Genomic DNA, 23376 nt, shown 5'->3' on the forward strand with positions numbered 1-23376 from the left:
TCGTTTTTATATTTAAAGCTATAGTGCGTAGTTTATGCCGTCCCCATGAGGACGCCACAATCTTCTGAACATAGCCATCTCTCTATAAATTGCAGGAACGTCTTTCTGTCAGTCTGTCTGTCTGTCTGTGTGCTATGCGAATATCTCTCGAACCGTTAGTCCAATGGATTTCAAACTTGACAGGTGTCTTGCTACGGGCAGGAGTAAGTGCAGTGCCAAGTTTGACGTTGTTTGGATTATAAATGCAAAAGACATCGTTAAATTTATATCGCTAAAAGAAGCACACATTGGCTTTTGCCGCTCTAGCCGCTGGCCACTCCCCCTCTCACCCTGAGGACCAGAGACAGAGAGCAGCGGAGCTTTGGCAGCTACAATGTGGCATACACCTCAGACCCACAAAAATGTGCAAAGTTGCACTACTTTGGACTGTCTTTGACTTTGAATAAACAAACGACAATTCCCGAATGTAAGGACGTATCAGAATCCCACACATGCAAGGCACAACCACACAACAAGTGCAGACAGAGCGTGATGCCACTTATAGGCAAGCTATCTATCTTATAAAGCGAGACGTATCTGTATGTGTGTCCGTGTTTGGGGGGAAGGTAACCTGCACATCAGCAGACGCCACATGCAACGCTTTAGAACAGCGGGGGGACTATTTTCCTGCGATTATATTAAATTGCTGTGAGCTGACAGAACATAATGTAGCCTAATCTTGGAGATTATTCCTTCACATAGCGGTGCAATGCAGTGCGGTTCTGGTGGTTGATGAACGCAGATATGTGCTGATTAGCGTTCATAACGGGCCGGGTGGGTAGCGCACTGCCATGAGTCCATGACGCTAATGTCTGATTACTCCACATTGTCATTGTGATATTTTGTGATTACATTCTGAATCTGCAGCATTCTCTGTCAGGTAAATACAGTAGTACAACATCTTCCTCTGATGTAGACGTAGCCTACACTGTAAGTCAGTATAGGCTATACAGTGGAGTTGCATATTAAGTGGTTTGGGGTCCTTCTGTACAATTTGGTTTTGATGAATTCTACAAGCAGCAATACCACAGGCCAAGCAATCGCCCGTTCCAAACGGGCACTGCACTAGTACTGAGAAATACAGAGAGAGTTGTGTGGAGCTGGTAGTCTTAATTAGCTTTGTGGCAAGTCATTTGGCAATGGCTTCAATGTAACAGACGACGTTCATCAATATCAAAAAGTTACGCAGTAAAGCTTTAACTTTAACCGAAATGTTATTTTTAAAGTTCTATTCATTCAACTAAGGCTGACGGTGGAAACGCATAAGTGAGGCGTGCTGCAGATAATTTCGTATGCATTTTTCTGTTGCAGAAACTTCTACAGAAATTGAAGTTCTTGGAAATGACTTGTTACTAGAGACACTGGCCAAAAAGCTTTGTTTTCACTTTGGTTTTATATCTCCTAAGCAAAAATTAACTGGTGGAAGGAATAATTAATATGCATAACACTGACAATCAATTTTATTTTCAAACCAATTAAAGCAGAGGTCTACTAGTTTATTTTTTATTTTGTTTACCACTACTGGGTCCCTGGGTCTGCTCAGATCTCAACATCTGCTCTGACCATGAACCTTCAAGTTTCTTAATCTCCTCTAGCTTTTGTTAAAGCTTACCCTTTTTAAAAAAAAAAAAAAAAAAAAGCACCACTAAGGTGTGGGTATAATTTTATCTGCCTTGTGTGTGTGTCTACCTCTGTGTCTTTGCCATGCGTTGCCCATTATTTAGTAATCGATCTTACAGACAAGGCTTTCTTCCTCTAATGAAATGGCATTTATCCACCTCTTCCCTGACCTTTTCCACTCTGGATGTCCAATTAAGATAGCCTGGTGACGTTGATTAGGAATCTGATTGGTCAGAGTTGTTAGGAGACACAGTAACACTAACTACTGTTGTATTGTTGGTTCTTTTTTAATTTCCTTTTTTTGTTTTCTGATGTTAAGGAGAAGAGGCCAAAACATGTCACAACAGGATGCAGATCATCAGAAAAAAAAGCAGTTCTGTTAAAATGAAGGAAATGTTATTTTTAAAGTTCTATTCATTCAACTAAGGCTGATGGTGGAAACACATAAGTAGAGAGAGCTCTATGCTCTTCTGTTTCAGTTGTTATGTGCATTCTGCATTTGTTGAAAATTACTTAAACTCTTTCTCAAACCAGGTATCTGAGTTTTCTCTACTGGTCCAGAGATCCAAACTAGCAACCTTTTGCCGTTACTTGATTCACTTGATTAGACTTGGTATTTAAAGTCTTATGTGGTCCCAAGACATCTTTAAATATCAACTCTGTAATGAATAATATCACATTCGTGGTTGATTTGAAAGCAGATCAGAATGTTTGCGTATGCTCTTTTTTTTTTTTTAAATAACTCAGCACACGGTGTTCCTCTTCATAAGTGTCGATTTGAGGAGATCAGGAGGATAAAGTCCAGTTGTGGCTACCTCTTTTTTCTGTCATTTTAAGATTATAAATTGCAGCTCAAAAATTAATGCAGCTATAATACTGCAAAAAGTATTTCAAGATTGGACTGTAGTAGTAGCCACGAAAGTTGCATGTTATTGTTTATGAGGTTTCAGTAAATGATAGCAGATCATATTCTCCAGTAGCTATTCAACTCTAGTTGAGACGAAAAAAACTTTGAATTGAGTGAACTTGAAACATATTTTTCATATAAATCATTTTGTTCCAAATTGGGGTATTTATCATTTGGAATAAATATAAAAAAAGTCAACTGTTAAAAAATGACAACAAGCTCAATTAATGGTCGCCGTCCTAAACCCCCAGGCCACCAGGCACCCCATTATGGTCCTTAAAGTGCTCATATTATGCTTTTTGGCTTTACTTACCATCTTCCAGAGTAAACACTGTTCACAAACTGCTCCAAACAGCTCTATTGTAGTCAAGCCTTTACTTCCGTGACGAACGTGCGTCACTTTGTAACACACATTTTAATGCTTGCCTAGCTGCTAGCATGGCACTCCCTCATGCTCTGCAACTGACAAGCTAGCAGTACTAATGCCGCGTTCTATTTACTTTGGAACTCGGAAGCCGCAACTGGGAATGACGTCATACCCAAGTTGAATGCGTTCTATTTAAAAGTTGGATTTTCATTGTTTTCATTAGCTCTAGCCCGGTTAGCTATTGTTAGCAACCAGTTGATAACAACGCATTACGCCGTTTTTTGTGCATGCAAACAACGTAACAACATGTCCACAGATAGAAGTTGAACATGCCTGTGTGAACGACTGATTTAGTGAGACACAAATAAGACATAAGTGCTTATAACTTTATGTTACTGTAGCTTTCACAACTGTTGATACAGGGGGCAGCCATGTTGGATTTTGAACTCACGCTACTGCGAGGTTGTACGAGTTCCGAGCTCGTAAATACGAGGTCAGGGGGCGTGTTTACGACTTTGACCTCGTAAAAAACGAGTTGCGAGGTAAATAGGACGCGGCATTACTGCGCATGTGTGACTCCCAACAAAGATGGTACAGAAGTGCGATGCCTCACTCTGTAGCTAAAACAGAGAGCTCAACACACAGGGTGAAAAGAGGAGCTGCAGCAATGTGCAGTACAACAAATATATGGTGTTTTCTGAAAATTAAACCACATAAACCTATTCTGGTAAAACCTCTAAATACAATTATGAACCTGAAAATGACCATAATATGAGCACTTTAAGTTAAAACTTAGTTTAAACTTAAAGACTTAGTTTGGTTTTGATAGATCTTTTATATTTTACTGATATGAAATGTTTTTTTTTTTTATTTCCAAATTGAGCATATTACTTCTTACATATCACTTATTAACTCTCAAAAAACATTATTGTCAAGAATAACTTTATTTATTGCAAAAAAAGAGAAAACCCTTCTTTTTTTAAATGTCTGTCCTTTTCCACTGCCATATCTCTCAAACTTGCATTTCTCCATTTTCACCTTTTTATGTCCCTTTTCTCCTCTGATTTATTTCAGTGAGGAAATGCCTTCAGGCGATTCATTTCATCCTGCCCAAGGAAGCTGCCATGAAGGTTTGTAGAACCGCTGGTTCATTCTGGTAAAACACTACAAAACAAACCTGTGCTGGCGTGGCATTATTTATTGGCCAGTAAAGTCTAAAACCTTTACGTATGGAATATGTAACCGTGTGCAGGAAGACTACACTCAGAGAACCAATGTTACAGTGTAACCAGATGTTCTGTCTGCCATAAAATGTAACCATCATGCCAAGCCTACATCACTATTTTGGTTGACAAATGCATTGTCATCGTTCTCATAAATGTAAATTGATATAAACATTTTCCTTTGCTGGAGTAAAAATGTTTTGTGATAATGGAGAAACTTGCATTTCATTCCAAGTTGGCTTATTTAATCAAAAATGTTTACATGTTGCTGTGCAGGTATTGGTGAAGTGGTACAACATCTACAACGCTCCGGGTGGTCCCAGTTCACATGCAGAGTGGAACCTGTTTGTCACCTGTTTCATGACGCTGATGGGCTACAACACTGAGCGTCTGGCGTGGACACGAAACGTCAGTCAACTGTAGAAGTGTTTTCTATTGTATTGTTATTTTAACACTAATTCACATGTATTGACCTTGCTCTCTGTACTTCTTCCCCCCCCCCCCCCCTGTTTTTCACAGCTGCATTTTGAAGTGCCTCTCTCTCCAGTGATTGCAGCTAAGAAGGCCCGTCCCTCTGATGGAGGCTCTGACGAGGTGTGTGACGATTGCATGATCTATTCTGTTGTGATGTTTGTGGCACAATTGGCGCCAATCACCTGATGTCCAGTTTAAGAGAACTTGTAGACTTGTCATCTCCAAAGGATATTACACGTTTGTGGACGGTAAAGCCCAAGACAGATTTCCCACTCTGTGGGACAATACAGTTAACCTTGATCTTGATCTACATCATTGCATTTGGAGCAAACACAATAAAACAAGATAAAAATACTAACTATAATATTTTTGGTAAAGTAATTAGATTTTTTTAATACTGATTTCAAACTAATATCTAGATGATTTTAGGCATATTAATGAAAATAATATTTTTATTCTAGCATCAAGGTAAAGTTTTCCAGACCTTTTAATAGTAATAGAAAATTAACTTTATCTTTGAAAGGTTTTAGGAACATCCTGGAAATCATTTTTTGAATCGTAGTTTGAGCTATTTAAAAGTGTATTGTATGTTTCTAGGTTTTGAAGAATATTAATGCCAGCAACACGTTTTGTGTTTATAGCAGTTCCCTAACGTAGGAAATGAGAACCTGAAACATTTAATATAGCTATACAATTAAAAATACACACTGAAACAAATGTGCGTCCTCTCCTTGTGGCACCGCAAGCCAATCAGAAAAGTCATTTAGCGTTCATGATTCCATGTGGGTGGGAAAATGAACTTAAAAAATCACAGCCAAACAATTTTCACCCTACCAACAGTTTTGGACAAAGGGAAAGCCCAACACTAGATAAACCCAATTCACCCAGGGGACAGTTTCAATGTGTGTCTGAAAAATGTGTCACATAATGGATAAAATAACCTGTAGTCTGTCCTAAGGCTTAAATGCGTGCACACACTCACATATGCATGCACACACACACACACACACACACACACACACACACACACAAATACACATGCGCGTGTGTTTAACCTGAGGAACTGCATGAGCATGATTAAACTGAAGCATGCTGTTGACCCTGCCAGCCTGTGACCCTTCCAAGATGTGGTGATGGTTTTACAGCCACAATTAATACACAAAACTGACAAAAAGGACACTAATAAGATTTATTGCAATGTCTATTTAAACAACAATGCAGCATTCTAAATCTTCCAATTATTTTGCCCCTAACACATGCTGCCTTTTTATCCATCAAAGAATATGTCTTGGAGATCCTTATGCTGTGCTCTGTCTTTGTCTCCTTTCTCTGTAGGACTTGGACTACTTGTTGGGGTCTCTTTACCACCGCCAGATGAATTCCCAACCTGTTTGCTACAACAATACTCTCGCCACTGAAACTGTGGGCCTACCTTCTGTAAGTAACTCATTCTTTAACAATTCCAGGATCGCTAGGTCTTTATATTAAAAAAAAATATTGGCCTTTAATGGATAGGACAGCTGAAGATAGGAAAGTGGGTGAGAGAGGGGGATGACATGCAGCAAAGGACTGCCTTAGTACATGGGGCGCACGCTCAACCAGGTGAACTTATATATAATTAACCGAGTTAAATATAAATCAATACAAAAGAACACATTTGGAACATGACTGGCGGTGCTGGTTAAGGGGTACTAGAACTCATCTGACAGAGCTGAGCATGTCTTAGTTAAAATTGTATTAGCCTTTTTGTGTTTTAACACAGTCAATTTAGTACAAATTTGCTGCTTCATCATACAATAACAACAATCTCCCCTGTAAAATTGTATGTACACTGTTCTTTGCCTTGTTCCATCACTATTTTAACTTGTTTTCCCTTTTCTCTCCTTTCTTTGCCCTAGATGTCCTCTCCCTCTAGTCCATCTCTGAAGCTGGACAGTTCAGCTCCTCTCTTCCCTCACATTCCTGCTCTTTTCTACGTTCTCCATCTGCTCTATCAGGAGCTGCAGCTGGATGAGCTGCAGAGAGCAAGAGCCTCATCACTGGTCTGTCTGCTGCAACAGCTGGCCAGGTAATGTGTGTGTGTGTGTGTGTGTGTTTGTGTGTGTGTTGCTCACATAAAACAGAATGAGTGTGAAACACCAGAACATTGTTGCTTTAATACCTAAAGGTTAGAAAATAGAGAATAGACATTTATCTGTGCTATATATGCCATTTATCACAACAAACAGAACCTGGTCTACTTTTCATCCAACCACATTTAGCCATCAAAAGAAAAGAAAACATGTCATTGTTTTCAGGGAAAGTGTGTGCGCAATCAAGGCTCTTTAGCGATGTGTACTGAGAAATAAACGGCAAAAGGTTGTCAAGTGATCGTTGTGACTGCTGACAATGACAATAACAGAATAGGTTGAGTGGGAGAGTAAAGCGCTCTTCTGAGTAATTGGCCTGTGTTGGTTAGTGTGTGGGCTGTGTGAAGTATGGTACACATTTTTACACCCCTTATGCTTTACCAGACCAACTGGTTAATACTGACATGATGATCCTGATTGTTTTTTTGTGATTGATTTATTGGTTTTAATCCTCTTCACACATCCTATATTACCATTTTATGATGAGGTATTTTTAAAATAAATCTCAATAAACGTTGATTTAGGTCAATTTGAAGAATTTTACCTTTTTTGTTTTTCCCTGGACTGGAAATGTTTACAATATCATTTGTTATCATGGAAATGCCGTTTAATCAGTGGTTCTACATTCACTTCAATACAACTTTATTTATCCCTGTAATCCCTAGCTATTGTGTGCATCAACATCAAACACAAAACTACAAACAATCGAAGGCTGTAGCTTATAAAACATGCTTATATACATATGGAATTGGTGATAAATACATAAATAAATGACTGTAAATACCTAAAAAGACACATAATGATTGCCGTACAGAAACACGGAGAAGAAATAGGAATTGAGAAGGCTGAAAGCAGAAGTAATAAATGACTAAGATTAATGATTAGTTTTACAGGCATACACAGTTCTTACATACATTTTACAAACTATTTCCCACTGTATAATGTAACACACACACACACACACACACACACACACACACACACACACACACACACAGCTGAAAATGGTGTGGGAGTCGGGGTTTGGTACTGGGATTAAAAACTATTGATCTGATGTAATCAGAACGGTAATGACTCACAGCTGTTAGAGCATGAGTTTAATTACTGCTCAAAACACCGTCTCTTTGAGAATGTGGAGCCATTTTTAGATTTGATTCAAGGTACTGCAGCAATTTGGTGTCCAGTTGTTCAGAGCTGGGCACTATTAAAGACCTGTTACAAGGCAGACTTAATACCCCAGTGATAAAAGATTTGTCAGGTACAATGTGTTCATGTTGCTTAAAAGAATATTAATATATGTTATAACCCTTTTTGTTTTTGTTTGCAGAGACCTCCAGTTGGATGAGTATGTGGATCTCTACTGGAGAGACTACCCCTCATTAATTAGTGGCTTCACAGAGAGCTGCGTCATAGACCATGGTAAGACCCATTTCATAGCCTAATAATGGTATCAAGTCAGGAAACAGACAAGACCTGTTGTAGTCAAATAGAGAGCGCAGGAGGGCCTGCTGCTGATAAAGGTCGTCTCTACCAGTCTCAATTGTTCCTTTGTATGTCTGGGGTTTCTTGTAGTAGCATTCTTAAATGGTAAATATACACAGGGTTTGGACAGAATAACAAGAAAGGCACTAAACAGGAATATCTTTTTAAGTGCATATCAGTCACTACTCGTGAAATTCAACTTGTAACAACTGTAGGGCTAGGTACTGAATTCAATACTTTGTAGGCACCGACCGAATTGCCTCTAAAGTATTGAGTATCGAAAAATGCCTGGTCATTCAATACCCAATTTCAATACCTAAGGAGTAAATCTCATCAGCATCAGTGAGCCAATAAGCATGCAGCATGCTTCTACCAAGATCTAATAATGTGTGCGATTGGCAAATGTTACATGTCGCAGAGGCATGCAGGAAAAACTCTAATTTCTTTTTGTTTTATAAAAAAAAAAAAAGTATTGTATCGAAGTCACGGTATTGGTATCGGCACCGGTATCAAATATTTATGAACGATACCCAGCCCTAAATCACTGTTTATCTTGACACCTGTCTCAAAAAATGGTCATTAAGTTGAACACCTTTAATTGTCTCTGAACATCATGAGTGTTACAAAGGTTGTATTTATTGCAGGGGCTATTGTCTTTCTGTACTAAAAATATTTTTCCTCAGCTCTGATTGGTCAGATGCAGCGTCCGTCCTTCCTAAGGGCAGAGCCTCCATGTGTGCTCAGCTGGCTCAGTAGCTGTCTGAGAGGGGAGGAGAACCCGCCTTTCCCCTGCCTGCCTGGCATCTCTCAGAGGACCAGGCTGCTGGTTTTGGTAAGCTTTATTTTGTAACCTTTAAATGTGTGACCAAAACCAAGTCACTGTGGTGAATCCATGCAGAGCACGCACAGTGTAGCAGGTTGGCCTGACATTCCAGGGGAAAAAGCCCAATGTTCGGCCGAACCCGAATCCTGGATTCAGTGCATTCCTAGTAATTAGTAATAAATCCATCTTGCCTTGTTTTCCTAGCTTTTGAGACAAGATCAACTTAAAAAGCATTTTTTTATTACACGTCACAGGGAGTGAGGAATTGCAGCTGTAGTTGAAAGGTTATGTAAAATTTTCAATTTGTGCAACTTGACTTTCATAAGAGCAGATTTATCATAAATTACGGTATTAGAGGGCTGTAGTGATGTCTAATGTCATGTGTTTTGTTCTTTGACAAGGTTCTGTCTGTGTTCTTTTTTGGGGGCTTTTTTACCTTTAATTGATAGGACAGCTGTAGACAGGAAAGGAGGAGAGAGGGGGGGCAACATGCAGCAAAGGGCCGCGGGTTGGAATCGAACCCAGGCCGCTGCGGTAAGGAATGAGCCTAGGTACATGGGGCGCACACTCAACCAAGTGAGCTACCAGTGCACCACATGTCTGTCTTTTTAAACTTGATTTTCCACCTGCTCCCATGCTTTCTGATAAGTGTGTGTGTTAGAGAGAGGGAGAGAGAGTAAGGGTAGAGAGTTCAGCTTTGATTCAGGCACAGTCAGATAATTAATTTGTGTAGCATGTCTGTTTCTTTTTCTGAACATTAAGAGCAATTACACCTGGATGTGCGCGTGTGCACGTGCGCGTGTGTGTGTTTGTGTGTTGTGCTGATGGATTCAACCTTTACTTATCAAGAAAGGAAGGGCACTTGAAAACAAGTCTCCTTTCCAGCTGCCATTGTTTCTCGAGAGGATGACGGAGGTGATGACTATGAGACAGACAGAGACAGATCAGAGAAACATCTAGACATAGATAGCGTAGATGCATATGTACATATAGACAGTACAGATCAGAAAGTGAAAAGGTCCTTAAAAACATATGCGTCATATTACCCTTACTGAGGGCATGAATAGTTCTTTCTCATTTCCCGTCATAAATTTAAAATGAAAATGTCTATAGCGACAAATCTGTTCAGTCATGCGGACGTACATTTTCATGGGTCTGCAATTGTTGTCTAGACTAATAATCAGATTTACTGGCCATTTAGTTTTACTTCATTCATTCTATTAAAATCGCTGAACAAATCAGAGATGTAAACAGTGATTCAGAGATCGGGCACCAGGCTAATTCTAACACACATTTTGAAGATCTTTTAAAAAGGCTAGAAATGACCTTGATGAAACTTGAAATGGGGGAGTGGACAAACAGAAAAATCTGACTTTTTAATATAGTAACCCTACAGTGAAAACAAAAATGGTGAAGCTCACACTGTTGGGTTTTATTGTAGTTTTGTTAAATAAATATCCTGTTAAGTTTCTTTCAGATGTTATTATGCTAAATATTTCAAATAGGTTACTGCACTCTCTAAAAAAAACCTTCCCCTTCTCATTACTTGCTCCCCAAATTTGTAAAAAAAAAAAATGTTGAGCCATGTTTTCCTCTTTTGTTATTTGCTACCGCTGGTCAGCAGGTGTCACTGGTTGTTACCATGGAAACATGGCTCTTATTTAAGAGTTAGCTCTGGGGATAGGGTGGCTAACTTTATACGTTTTAAAATAAGTCAGTCATTATTGATTTTGTGAAACTGTCTAACTAATTAGATTAATCTAAGAGAAAAAGGAAGGCTGGCCTAACACTACAGACCAGTCCAAAATATGTTTGTGAACTGACCCCTGTTCTGCCCATTATATCATTTAACATCAGCTATGTAAATGTTCAATTAAATTTAAATTCTTGAATACGGAGTACTAGACAGACTGGCAATGATAAAAAAAAAAGACAGACAGGTTCTTTCTTAAGTCTTGTTTACTCACTACTGTGTGTATGTACAGCACGTCAACATGTATTACATGTCAACATGTACTATAGGCTTTGGTTACTAGCTCTAGCTTTTGTTTTTACCCTTGTACGGTTCCTCCTAACACTATGCTGGTTCATATTGTGACAAATGTAATGTCTGCCGGGATCTGCAGTAGGAAGTGTAATGCTATTATAGTGAACATTTTTAATGAGCTAGCCCTCTGGTTCACCTCCCTATATTTCTAAATGCCTCTTGAGTTAAATATGTTCTATGCTCTCAGGATCTTCAGTCCTCTTCAGTCATCAGGTCATCTAAGTTCACACAGAGGCCTCAACTGTAGTGATATTTAATTCTCAAATTCATTGTATTACTTTTAAAAAATGTAAACATTAACCACCGAAAATTGTAATGTAGTTTCAAAAATCGTGTTGATGCAACTCTTATATTATGAAGTCAAGGTACAAATTATGCCAGTTCTTGTTTTGCTTTCTAGTATTTACCTTTGTCTCTCTTCTTTCTCTTTGTTTCTGTTCTTCTCTTCTCTCAGAGTTATGCTCTCTACATTATTGGAGATGAAAATGCAACTTCATCAGATGTATCAAAGTACCTGGCCAAGCTCTCTCCAGGTGTGTGTGTGTGTGTGTGTGTGTGTGTGTGTCTGTCTACCCTTAAAGATTATTTTACTTGTCTTTGATTGCATCCTGGGATGTTGTTTCCGACTGAAACCTTTTGATTGTGATTGTGTATACGTGCATGTGAACATTTATTATGTCTGCCACATAATGCAGTCCTCCACTCACCAGGAACAAAATGTCACCTTCATTTAACCTGTGATTTAAGTGCTCATTCTCACATTTTAGCAACCAATCAGTAAAGGTTTGAAAAGGATTTAATACAGTTGAGGGTTGCACAATTTGCTTCAGGAAAATATGATGATCATTATTTGACATCTCACAAATAGGAGAGCAAATTAATAAACCCATTGACTTTTTTCTCCTGCTATCTTCCTCTCTCATCCTCCACTTTCTTAGGCCAGAAGTCCTATGCCAGTGAACCGCACTACAGAAGGTAATTCAACTCACAACAATGAGAAGAAGAGCTTTATGATTTTAGTTGTTTTTAGAGCAGCTAAAGTAAGAACATGTTTTTTTTTAATATCACTGTAAATATGGGCCTTGAGTTTATTTGCATCATATATATTCTACAAAATACACCATTATAATTTAAAAAAGCATACATACATACATTAACTAAAATTGTAATGGTGTCCTGTGGATGTTTTCTTGCAAAGTGTGTTTTCTTGCAAACCAAAACACATGGTGTGTAGCCTTGAGGTCTAACAAACACGTTGAATGTATTCATTTCCTCTTCAAACATTTGTTAAGCCCTTTTTTACATTTTGAAACCTGTATTGTTTACACACGTGTTAGCTAGCAGTCTTCTCCTTCATGCCTTTTGGGGTGCATTACTGAGTTTCTTGGTGCATTACTGCCACCTGTAGATCAGTGGAACAGTGTGAAAATGTGGACAATTTTAATTTTGATAACTACTGTTTCTTCGTATCAAATTCCATGTTTATTACATGTTTTGCTTTTCATTTGATTTTGATAGTCAGCAATCCATTGTTGTAACTAAAATTCATGTGCATTTATTCTAGACAGAGCAGTGTCAATGTTAAGTTTTCCAGTGAGAGTCTGGCTGAGCAGCTGGTGGTCTGGCTCACATCAGAAGGTAAGACAAGCAGGTCTTTTCTTTCAGCTTTTATTTATACAGAGGAAAGTGTGCTGCAGCCATAACCTCTAACCTCCCATAAACACTGCACTGGTTCACGCTATAAGTATTTAAAAATGTATTATAGTGATTTGATAATATGAGTTCACATGTACTGATTACTGATCACCATTAAACAACATGTGACCAAAAGGAGGTTAATATTTGCATTTGGAGGAGTAGATTTTCTACCTGTTGTGACACATTTGTTTTTAAGTTTAAATTAGGATGCCACGCCACTTCTTGTTTAAACAGATAATACATCTACCCTCATCCTTTGGCTGCTTTAGGTTTCACCCTGAAGGACCTGGAGTCAGTCCCCTTTGGTGTGGCTCTGCCCATCAGAGAGGCCATATACCGTTGCCGGGAGCAGCCGTGTTCTGATTGGTCAGAGGAGGTCTGTCTGCTGATTGGGCGACAGGATCTGACTAAACAAGCCCACACGATGACCCTGGCCAAAGGCAAAGCTGTGAGTGTTAAATAAGTTAACACCCAAATTTGTGAGAACAGTGAATGCAAATTCCACTAATCCCTGCAATATTTGTGAGGGCTGCTGCTGTGGTTTTAAGGCGCTGACACACCATCCCCATTATCGGCCGTCGGACAGTCTGGCGAGGTCGGTGACTTGAGTCTGTTTGGTGTTTTTCGTGCCATCGTCAGCCGATTTGACTTGTTGAATCGGCCAGTGGGCAGTTGGACTCAATGACCAATCTGATTGGTAGAGTGCTAGCCCTTGACTAGGGAATCAGTGCACTTGTGTTAAAACACTTTCCGGAAATGACGGGCGGGATGAGCGTAACGAATGCCTCTCAAAATCTGACGAAAATCTTTCAAACTGACCTTTGTCGATTATAAAAACAGACAGATTCAGCAACTGTATGGCCTATTTCTCGCTTAAAATGTTTTCAGAAACACGTTTCGGTGAACTATTTTCGTAAAATTCGAGATCGTATTCCGAATGAGCTGCCATTATGGCGTTTGTCATTTCCGGTTCTCATTTTTTGGGTGACAATACAGATTAGCGCCACCTGCTGTTATGGAGACGTATTACGTCTCACGCACGCGCAGAACGTACGCTCAAGTTGCCGTTGCTTCGGTGTGTTCCGAGGCACTTGTTGGACCGACGGGAGCCAAATCAGTCCGACTGCCTTTTCTGCCAACGGTCGGCCGTAGGGTTGGTGTGTCAGAGCCTCTAAACGTTGCTACAGGAAAAGTCAGTACCTGCAATACTCTCATTCATTCATTCATCTCTCATTCCATGTTCAAAAATAAAACTTTGACAGTCTCTGATGTGTGCTTTGCCTTCATACCAGTAATATTTTTGTGGGAGCCATTTTCCACTCAAATAAATGGACATTGATCTTTGTAATAAATCTTAAAACCAGTAAGGTTGTTGAGATAAAACATTATTCAGTGAAGATGGCCCAAACTGCCATTGTGGCTGTATGTGAATATGTAAGATGTGAATCATTTGTGTGTGTCCAGTCTGTTGGTACAGGTCTCTCATTGGAGCCTCCTGCGACCACAGAAGCAGATGAGGAGGAAGATGGGATGTTGGACATTATTCAAGAGGTGACACACACAGTAAACATTATCTCTTACATTTTTGTTCTGTCTTCATTCTAAAGATAATCTTATCTAACCTTTATTAGAGATCTAAAGAAGGCTTGTTGTTTATACCGAGGTGTTCTGTTTTTGCAAATACAATGTGAGTGAACATTTGATATGTTCTCCTCTCCAGGTCACAGGACTGATCTGGAGTCAGGATCTGAGGGTCCAGGAGGTCAGGAGGCTCCTGCAGAGCTCCCGGCCGGCTCGGGTCAGTGTTGTCCAGTTACCAGAGGTCTCTGATCACGAGTACATCGAGGAGAAAGAAAACAAGTGAGTATAACTGTGTGTGTGTGTGTGTGTGTGTGTGTGTGTGTGTCCTTATTGCCTGTGGTCTTGGAACATAGATACTCATGAAAGCAACGCTTTTCTCATTCCTTGATATTTTTTGTCAATCTGTTGTACCGTTTCAGATCAGTCTGTCTTTCACTGACTTTTCTTTTTTCGCTGTGTACATCTTTTGTTTGTCTCAAGCTCTGTCCTTGTCTCTGTCTTGCTGTTTTACACAGAGAAATCATTGGGATGACTGCTGTAATCAACGGTGGCCTACACCTCCTGTCAATTATATATATCTTTTCTGACTCAGTCTGTAATGTTTCCTTAGTATTAATTCTCTGCTCTCTTTTTGTCCACATCTTTGTATCTCCCCCAGACTTCTGCAGTTGTGTCAGAGGACCATGGCTCTTCCCGTTGGCCGAGGACTCTTCACCCTCTTCTCCTATCACCCTGTACCAACCGAACCTTTACCTGTCCCAAAACTCAACCTGACAGGTAATGTGATAATGTTGAACTACACACATTAACGTCATTAAATATATGTAATATAGTGAAATTTGTTTCGGACAGGGAGACTGCGAATGAATTCTCTGTGCACCTCAGGTTGTGTCAGGGAATTGATAACTTAAAAGAAATATAGCAGAGTGTATTTTGCTGGTCATGAAGTAAAATTAGGTTTTAATCTTGTTAAAGTCAGGATTTTTGTATTTGTGTATTTATTTGATTTTATTGTGTACTTGTGTTTTTCTATTCAAGGCCGCGCCCCTCCTAGGAACACAATGGTAGATCTGAACAGCGGGAACATTGATGTTCCTCCTAACATGACCAGCTGGCCCAGCTTCCATAATGGAGTAGCTGCTGGACTAAAAATAGCGCCTGCTTCACAGGTCAGTATGAAACTACAGCACCATCAGGCCTTGTGTTCATTTTTCCATACCTGCAGCTGATTACTCTGTATTAAATTAGCTGTTCATACTCATAGTTGTCATAATAAACCCTCTTTGTTGATGCTGCAACATTTCTTCTAATGTCACCATCAGGCTGAAATTTCCACTAATAATCAAGAAAAATGTATTGACATGAAATGTATTTAGGGCATTTGCGGAAATACTGAGACCAGCTGAGAAACTCTGGTCCCAGTTGTTCACATTTGCATTGTAAACGTTCTCTCTCTTCAGTAGACAAACCTTGCTTATTCTTGTACAAATAAACGTGACTTCGTTTTTGTTTTGTAAGGTGGACTCAGCCTGGATAGCCTACAACAAGCCAAAGAGCCCCGAGCTGGCTAATGAGTATGCAGGCTTCCTTATGGCCCTGGGCCTCAACGGACACCTCACCAAGCTGGCCACGCTAAACATACATGACTACCTCACCAAGGTACACGCATATGCACACAAAGGCGTACATGTGCAGAAACTATGTCAGTATTTGTCTCGCACCTTGAGTTTCACAGCACAGACAAAACTAACACGGAATTTTTTATTTAAAACCCTACATATACATATTTTGGGTTTAATGGGTACTTTCTACTGTAATGCTCAGTTTACAGTAGACAACAGTTTACAGGCTTAATTACTGTTTCTTTCTGCAGTACAGAAAATACACACACAGTAAATACACCAAGTCACAAAGATTTGCAAGAAAGGCAAACAAATATGGACTTAAATACAGTTTATACAAAGCTACCCATCTACTATAATACACATACACACACACACACACACACACACACACACACACACACACACACACACACACACACACACACACACACACACACACACACACAAAGATTTGCAAGAAAGGCAAACAAATATGAACTTAAATACAGTTTATACAAAGCTACCTATCTACTGTAATTAACACACACACACACACACACACACACACACACACGCACACGCACACATACACACACATACACACACACATGTTTCTCTAGATGACTGTAACTGAGAGATGTAAACTCGCATTAGAGCCAGGCGACAGTCAAAGCGAAACTCTGCCCTTATGAGAACTTTGAAACAAGATGAGTCCTTCCCACTTTTAAGTGAGAAAAACAACAGGATGCTGCAAGCCAAATCTTATTTTTGCTTAATTAAAACTTAAGTGTTACATGGTTAAAGATGTATGGGAACCATTGCACCAAATCCACACAGAGAGTATCATCCATGGGTTCAACATTGATTCATTTTCAGTTACCATATTGATTCAGGATGAACATTGAAGCTGCAGTTCATGAAGATCAAAGAGCTTTACTTATTAGTCATGTCTCTATAAAATAAATTTAAGGATGTTTTTATACATTTCAAATACTTGAAATTTGGAGAAAGTCCACTTCCTAAAATGGTTTGATTAAAATATTAATGCCACAATCTAAAAAAAAACAAACAATTTGGTTCCTAAATTCTCCGTGTTCCATTCTCAAATGTTTTTTCCCCGTTGTCTAATAAGGCTCAGCTTGTTTTGTATAGTTGACCATAAAGGTTATTTTGTTGGTCAAAATGCCCTTTAGCAGAAGTTGCAAACGTTGCAAGATAACTCAGGGTAACACACACTGATTTATAGTCCACATAAAATAGTGTGAAACACTGCAGAGCTGCACACTCACAGTAAAATGTGACAGACAGGTGTGTGTGTGTGTGTGTGTGTGTGTGTGTGTGTGTGTGTGTGTGTGTGAGACAGCCCTCAGTCTAAATGAAAGCCATGAACGTGGCTTACAGTGACGTCTTGTTTGTAGCTGGTGGTTTTCTGTTAGCATAATTTTTGGACTACAGCAAAATAGAAACTGACATACTTTGGATCATTTCATTAGAATTGTATATGGTTGTGGTTTTAGAGAGAAGGTGGAGGTGTGTGTGTCCCTCCTGTAGCGTCCTCCAGCATCTCAGTGTGTTCACCTGGATGTTGCAGCCCTTTGCAAACTTAACCAGTGTAATTTTATTTTTTTTGTTAATTGTGGCTTTATAATCCCTGTGTTTGTTTGAATCATCTGTGTGTTCATTTAAAATAAATGTGTTTCTTTAGAATAAAGTCTCAGCTGGAAAAAAAAAAGGTAACCTTTAATTTGTATCTTTAAAATCTGTCGACTGATTGAGGCATTAATTTATTGGCTGGATGTTTGGGCTCATTGACCAATTGTAAGGTTAATCAATTAAAACGCCACTCAGTTTGTTAAATGGAGTGATTGATCTATCTATTGACTATCCTTTTTTTTTTAAATTACATCACTAGTAACGTTAAAGTGATACCGATACCAATAGAGTACTTCATTTGAAATAATTGTCCTGCATTTTATGCATTTCTTTTTATTTTACGGCAACGTTTTGGTGGCATCTCGGCACGCTAAACTGCCAACATCAAATACACCGTGCTCAACCTTACCACACCACAAACTGTATGGGTTGTTGCTGCTGCGGTAGTGGGCCAATTTACACGTTGCATTAAATCGAAGAACACTTGCTGTGATTGGCTGCGAACAAAACCATACATAGTATAATATACTTTTTTTTCTAGATCTACGTACAATAAAGAATCGAATGCAGCCAGGTATCGCTTGACTGGAGAAGTTTCGATACTACGTAGTACTGCATTATTAAAGGTATCGAGTACCGATACCCAGCCCTAATCAGTAACAGTCATAAATATTCTCAGCAAACTGGCCACTGAATAGCAATCAGGAATAGTTCGTCCCAAAACTAAACTTTTGTTGATTTCTTTGAAGTGCTCATTTTCAAGTTCATAATTGTATTTAAAAGGTTGTACCAGAATTGGTTCACATGGTTTAATTTTCAAAAAACATAATGTGTGAGTCTGATGAAAACTGCTGTGTCTGCCCGGTTCAGCTCTGAGATTTTCTCACATTGCACAGCGCTGTGAAGGAATAATCTCCAAGATTATGTTATGTTCTGCCAGCTCATGCTATTTAATACAATAGCATGAAAAGAGTCAAAGGCTGTAACACCCCCCACCCCGCGCTGTTGTAAAGCGTCTGTAGCTGGTTGTGCTTTGTATGTGTGGGATTCTGAAACGTCCTTAAATTCGGGAATTGTTGTTTGTTTATTCAAAGTAGTGCTACTTTGCACATTTTTGTGGGTCTGAAGTGTATTTCACATTTTAGCTGCCAAAGCTCTGCTGCTTTCTTCGACCCTCTCTGTGTCTGGTCCTGCGCTGAGCTCAAACAGTGTGCAGTGTGAGAGGGGGAGTGGCCAGCGGCAAAAGCTTTTGCATTGCTAATCCAAACAACGTCACACTTGGCACCCCACTTACTCGTGCCCTTAGCAAGACACCTGTCAAGTTTGAAATCCATTGGAATGACGGTTCGAGAGATATGCGCATAACACACAGACAGACAGACACACAGACCGACGTTCCTGCATTTTATAGATAGATAGATAAATGACCTATTTCAGACTGTTGGTATTATAAAATGTGGTATGCCTTTGTGTTTATAAAACACACATACACACACCACCAACACGCACGCACGCACACACACACACACACACACACACACACACACACACACACACACACACACACACACACACACACACACACACACACACACACACACACACACACACACATGGTGGTGATCCACAGGGGTCTAATGGAAACTGTCAGTCATGCTGAGCTGGTGTTGAAGCCGGTTGGACTCACATTTAGAGTTGATTACATTAGAAGTAATTTGTTTTGTTGCAGCAGGTATTTAGTACACAGGGACACATATCACGCTGTGTCATCTGATGTAATTTGCTGTATACATTTTATTAAAAATAAAGATTTCAGCTTTTCAAATGTTCACTCACTGTCTTGTGTGTCAAAATAGTGCTTTGAACTTATGAATATTCTTATAATTTAGCCAACTCTTTAACAACCCAAATCCTCTGACGTTTAAGTTCTAAAATTGACCAACTTTCGTTCCATCAGGGCCATGAGATGACCAGTATTGGGCTCCTTCTGGGCGTGTCTTCAGCCAAACTGGGCACCATGGACATGTCAATTACCCGCCTCCTTAGCATACACATCCCTGCCCTTCTCCCACCCACCTCCACTGAGCTGGACGTACCACACAATGTTCAGGTAAGAGTGAGTGTGCATACTTTAATGTCTACATAAGAATAGGGTTGGGTACCGTTTGGATTTTTACGATTCCGATGCCGAAACCGTACTTTTAAAACGATTCCGATTCCTAAACCAATTCTTGAAAAACTGAAAAATGATATCAAAGAAAGGCTCTTTTATAGAGTTTTTTTTTATTTTAAATTGAAAATTATTTAAATTTAACAATATATTAATGTTTTAAAGTACTTAAATATATAATAAGTAAACCTAAGTCACCTAACACACAACTACACTAATTTAACAATAAATAAAAGTTACACTATTAACAAGTAACAACAAAATAAATGTTGAGTTGATATGCTAACTAAACCAGCTTCAAACTGTTGCAGTTCTTTTGCCTGACCATATTTGACCAAAAATGACCATATTTGCCTTCTCTGGCAAGATACAACACCTCTCTTGACTTATGGCATGTCCTGCACAGGAGAAAACTCTCTCAGATGGTGTCGAAGAGGCCTGTATAATAAGATTCATAAATAAGACATACTGATTCCACAGTCGCTTATGTGTTGTAAGCTGTCTGCACTGCCAGCTCTCAAGATATCAAAGCACTTAAGAAGAAGTATAGCTACTACCTTTCCTAACAAGCTAGCCTAGTAACCAGAACAATCAAACACAGAAACTCAACGCAAGTTACTAGAAAGAAAGCAGCGCAATGCCCAGGTAGTGCCACTAATATATAACCGTGTATGCATAAAATGTAGTGCTTTTCACCTGTAATTCAGCCCGCTCCACCTCCTATTGTGCTCTCTGTACTTCGAAACGGGCCCATTCGTGCTGCAGAAAATGCAAGATCCCCGGGATACTGTCCTGCACCCTAGCCACCTCTCCAGCGTCGCCATCAGGCAGCGGTCCTTTCCCACCGCCGAGTAAAACAGAGTTGTTATTGTTGTTGTTGAAGAACACGCTGGGCCACGCCTGTTCGTCCATGGCCGGGCTCGGTGGAAAGCTCTGTGATTCGTGGTGCTAGATATAAACGGAAAGGCACAAATTTATCGACTGCGCTCGGTATCCTTGGCTCGGGGTGGTTAATATGCTTTTATGTCCGTTTTGGTGAGCCCAGAGGAAAAATACGGCATTTAAAAGTAGCCTACATTTGCGGTAGCTAGCTAACGATAGACTATAGAGTCAGTGTGATATTTTTACGTCCGTTTCGGAGCGACAGAGGGAAAATATTTCAGTCGACACATTAAGTGGAACCGAAATGAGGAACCGAAATTTGCGTTCTAATCCGGTCCGAGTACTACCGGTTGCGTAGGAACCGGTTCCATAGTGGAAGCAGGTTTCGGTACCCAACCCTACATAAGAATGGATCGGTGTATCGGTGCACTGAGGAAACATATTTATTGTGGACTGTGAAATTGCATTTACTGTAAGTGATTACATATACTGTATGTGCGTGAGTGTATATATGACTAATTACGCGGCTATTAGTGTGTCTGTGTTTATTAAGCTCTGCAAACTGTCACAAATATTTACAAGAATGAATACAACAATTTAATGATAAGCATTCAATTAATCTCTGTCTGTTCTGCAGGTTGCTGCTGTAATTGGCATTGGGCTGGTGTACCAGGGAACAGGACACAGACACAATGCTGAAGTCTTGCTATCTGAGATAGGTGTGTGTGTGTGTGTGTGTGTGTGTGTGTGTGTGTGTGTGTGTGTGTGTGTGTGTGTGTGTGTGTGTGTGTGTGTGTGTGTGTGTGTGTGTGTGTGTGTGTGTGTGAGAGAGAAACAGCTACAGTCAGGTCCATAAATATTGGGACATCGACACAATTCTAATCTTTTTGGCTCTATACACCACCACAATGGATTTGAAATGAAACAAACAAGATGTGCTTTAACTGCAGACTTTCAGCTTTAATTTGACGGTATTTACATCCAAATCAGGTGAACGGTGTAGGAATTACAACAGTTTGTATATGTGCCTCCCACCTTTTAAGGGACCAAAAGTAATGGGACAGATTAACAATCATAAATCAAACTTTCACTTTTTAATACTTGGTTGCAAATCCTTTGCAGTCAATTACAGCCTGAAGTCTGGAACGCATAGACATCACCAGACGCTGGGTTTCATCCCTGGTGATGCTCTGCCAGGCCTCTACTGCAACTGTCTTCAGTTCCTGCTTGTTCTTGGGGCATTTTCCCTTCAGTTTTGTCTTCAGCAAGTGAAATGCATGCTCAATCGGATTCAGGTCAGGTGATTGACTTGGCCATTGCATAACATTCCACTTCTTTCCCTTAAAAAACTCCTTGGTTGCTTTCGCAGTATGCTTCGGGTCATTGTCCATCTGCACTGTGAAGCGCCGTCCAATGAGTTCTGAAGCATTTGGCTGAATATGAGCAGATAATATTGCCCGAAACACTTCAGAATTCATCCTGCTGCTTTTGTCACATCATCAATAAATACAAGAGAACCAGTTCCATTCCCAGCCATACATGCCCACGCCATGACACTACTACCACCATGCTTCACTGATGAGGTGGTATGCTTTGGATCATGAGCAGTTCCTTTCCTTCTCCATACTCTTCTCTTCCCATCACTCTGGTACAAGTTGATCTTGGTCTCATCTGTCCATAGGATGTTGTTCCAGAACTGTGAAGGCTTTTTTAGATGTTGTTTGGCAAACTCTAATCTGGCCTTCCTGTTTTTGAGGCTCACCAATGGTTTACATCTTGTGGTGAACCCTCTGTATTCACTCTGGTGAAGTCTTCTCTTGATTGTTGACTTTGACACACATACACCTACCTCCTGGAGAGTGTTCTTGATCTGGCCAAATGTTGTGAAGGGTGTTTTCTTCACCAGGGAAAGAATTCTTCGGTCATCCACCACAGTTGTTTTCCGTGGTCTTCCGGGTCTTTTGCTGAGCTCACCGGTGCGTTCTTTCTTTTTAAGAATGTTCGAAACAGTTGATTTAGCCACACCTAATGTTTTTGCTATCTCTCTGATGGGTTTGTTTTGTTTTTTCAGCCTAATGATGGCTTGCTTCACTGATAGTGACAGCTCTTTGGATCTCATATTGAGAGTTGACAGCAACAGATTCCAAATGCAAATAGCACACTTGAAATGAACTCTGGACCTTTTATCTGCTCCTTGTAAATGGGATAATGAGGGAATAACACACACCTGGCCATGGAACAGCTGAGCAGCCAATTGTCCCGTTACTTTTGGTCCCTTAAAAAGTGGGAGGCACATATACAAACTGTTGTAATTCCTACACCGTTCACCTGATTTGGATGTAAATACCCTCAAATTAAAGCTGAAAGTCTGCAGTTGAAGCACATCTTGTTCGTTTCATTTCAAATCCATTGTGGTGGTGTATAGAGCCAAAAAGATTAGAATTGTGTCGATGTCCCAATATTTATGGACCTGACTGTATGTGACACGCTCACTTTTCAAGCAAACATGCCAAACTGTTTCCAGCTTCTATATGAGGATTTTATGTTTTTGTTTCTCATATTATGATAGTAAACTGAATATAAAGACAGGAGAATGAAAAAAACAAGAAAATAACAAGAAAATTGAATACATCTCATTGGGCTGTGGGAAATATATTGTATAACAAGCATTTTTGTA

At 39.7% G+C, this 23376-nt stretch overlaps 1 protein-coding gene and 1 long non-coding RNA gene across 4 annotated transcripts in view; one reads left to right on the plus strand and one right to left on the minus strand.

The window, feature by feature from the left end:
• Positions 1-23376, plus strand: part of anapc1 (anaphase promoting complex subunit 1) — a 66698-nt gene that overhangs the window by 15413 nt on the left and 27909 nt on the right. For all 3 annotated transcript variants that reach the window (XM_031316016.2, XM_035992257.1, XM_035992258.1), the window contains 18 exons: positions 4008-4063; positions 4433-4564; positions 4676-4750; positions 5966-6067; positions 6529-6698; positions 8087-8178; positions 8925-9073; positions 11566-11644; positions 12050-12086; positions 12676-12749; positions 13079-13257; positions 14274-14360; positions 14530-14669; positions 15049-15167; positions 15429-15559; positions 15909-16049; positions 19605-19757; positions 21337-21418. In XM_031316016.2, coding sequence (XP_031171876.1) covers positions 4008-4063; positions 4433-4564; positions 4676-4750; positions 5966-6067; positions 6529-6698; positions 8087-8178; positions 8925-9073; positions 11566-11644; positions 12050-12086; positions 12676-12749; positions 13079-13257; positions 14274-14360; positions 14530-14669; positions 15049-15167; positions 15429-15559; positions 15909-16049; positions 19605-19757; positions 21337-21418 — 1998 coding nt within the window. The remainder of the gene's footprint in view (positions 1-4007; positions 4064-4432; positions 4565-4675; positions 4751-5965; positions 6068-6528; positions 6699-8086; positions 8179-8924; positions 9074-11565; positions 11645-12049; positions 12087-12675; positions 12750-13078; positions 13258-14273; positions 14361-14529; positions 14670-15048; positions 15168-15428; positions 15560-15908; positions 16050-19604; positions 19758-21336; positions 21419-23376) is intronic.
• LOC116061705 lies at positions 3004-22571 on the minus strand. Its single transcript, XR_004107783.2, has 3 exons — positions 21542-22571; positions 7535-7543; positions 3004-3014 (listed from the first exon to the last, which is right to left on the minus strand). It is a non-coding gene; the product is annotated as an uncharacterized LOC116061705 (long non-coding RNA).

The sequence above is a fragment of the Sander lucioperca genome, chromosome 15 (assembly GCF_008315115.2).
Source record: "Sander lucioperca isolate FBNREF2018 chromosome 15, SLUC_FBN_1.2, whole genome shotgun sequence".
Taxonomy (NCBI): Eukaryota; Metazoa; Chordata; class Actinopteri; order Perciformes; family Percidae; genus Sander; species Sander lucioperca.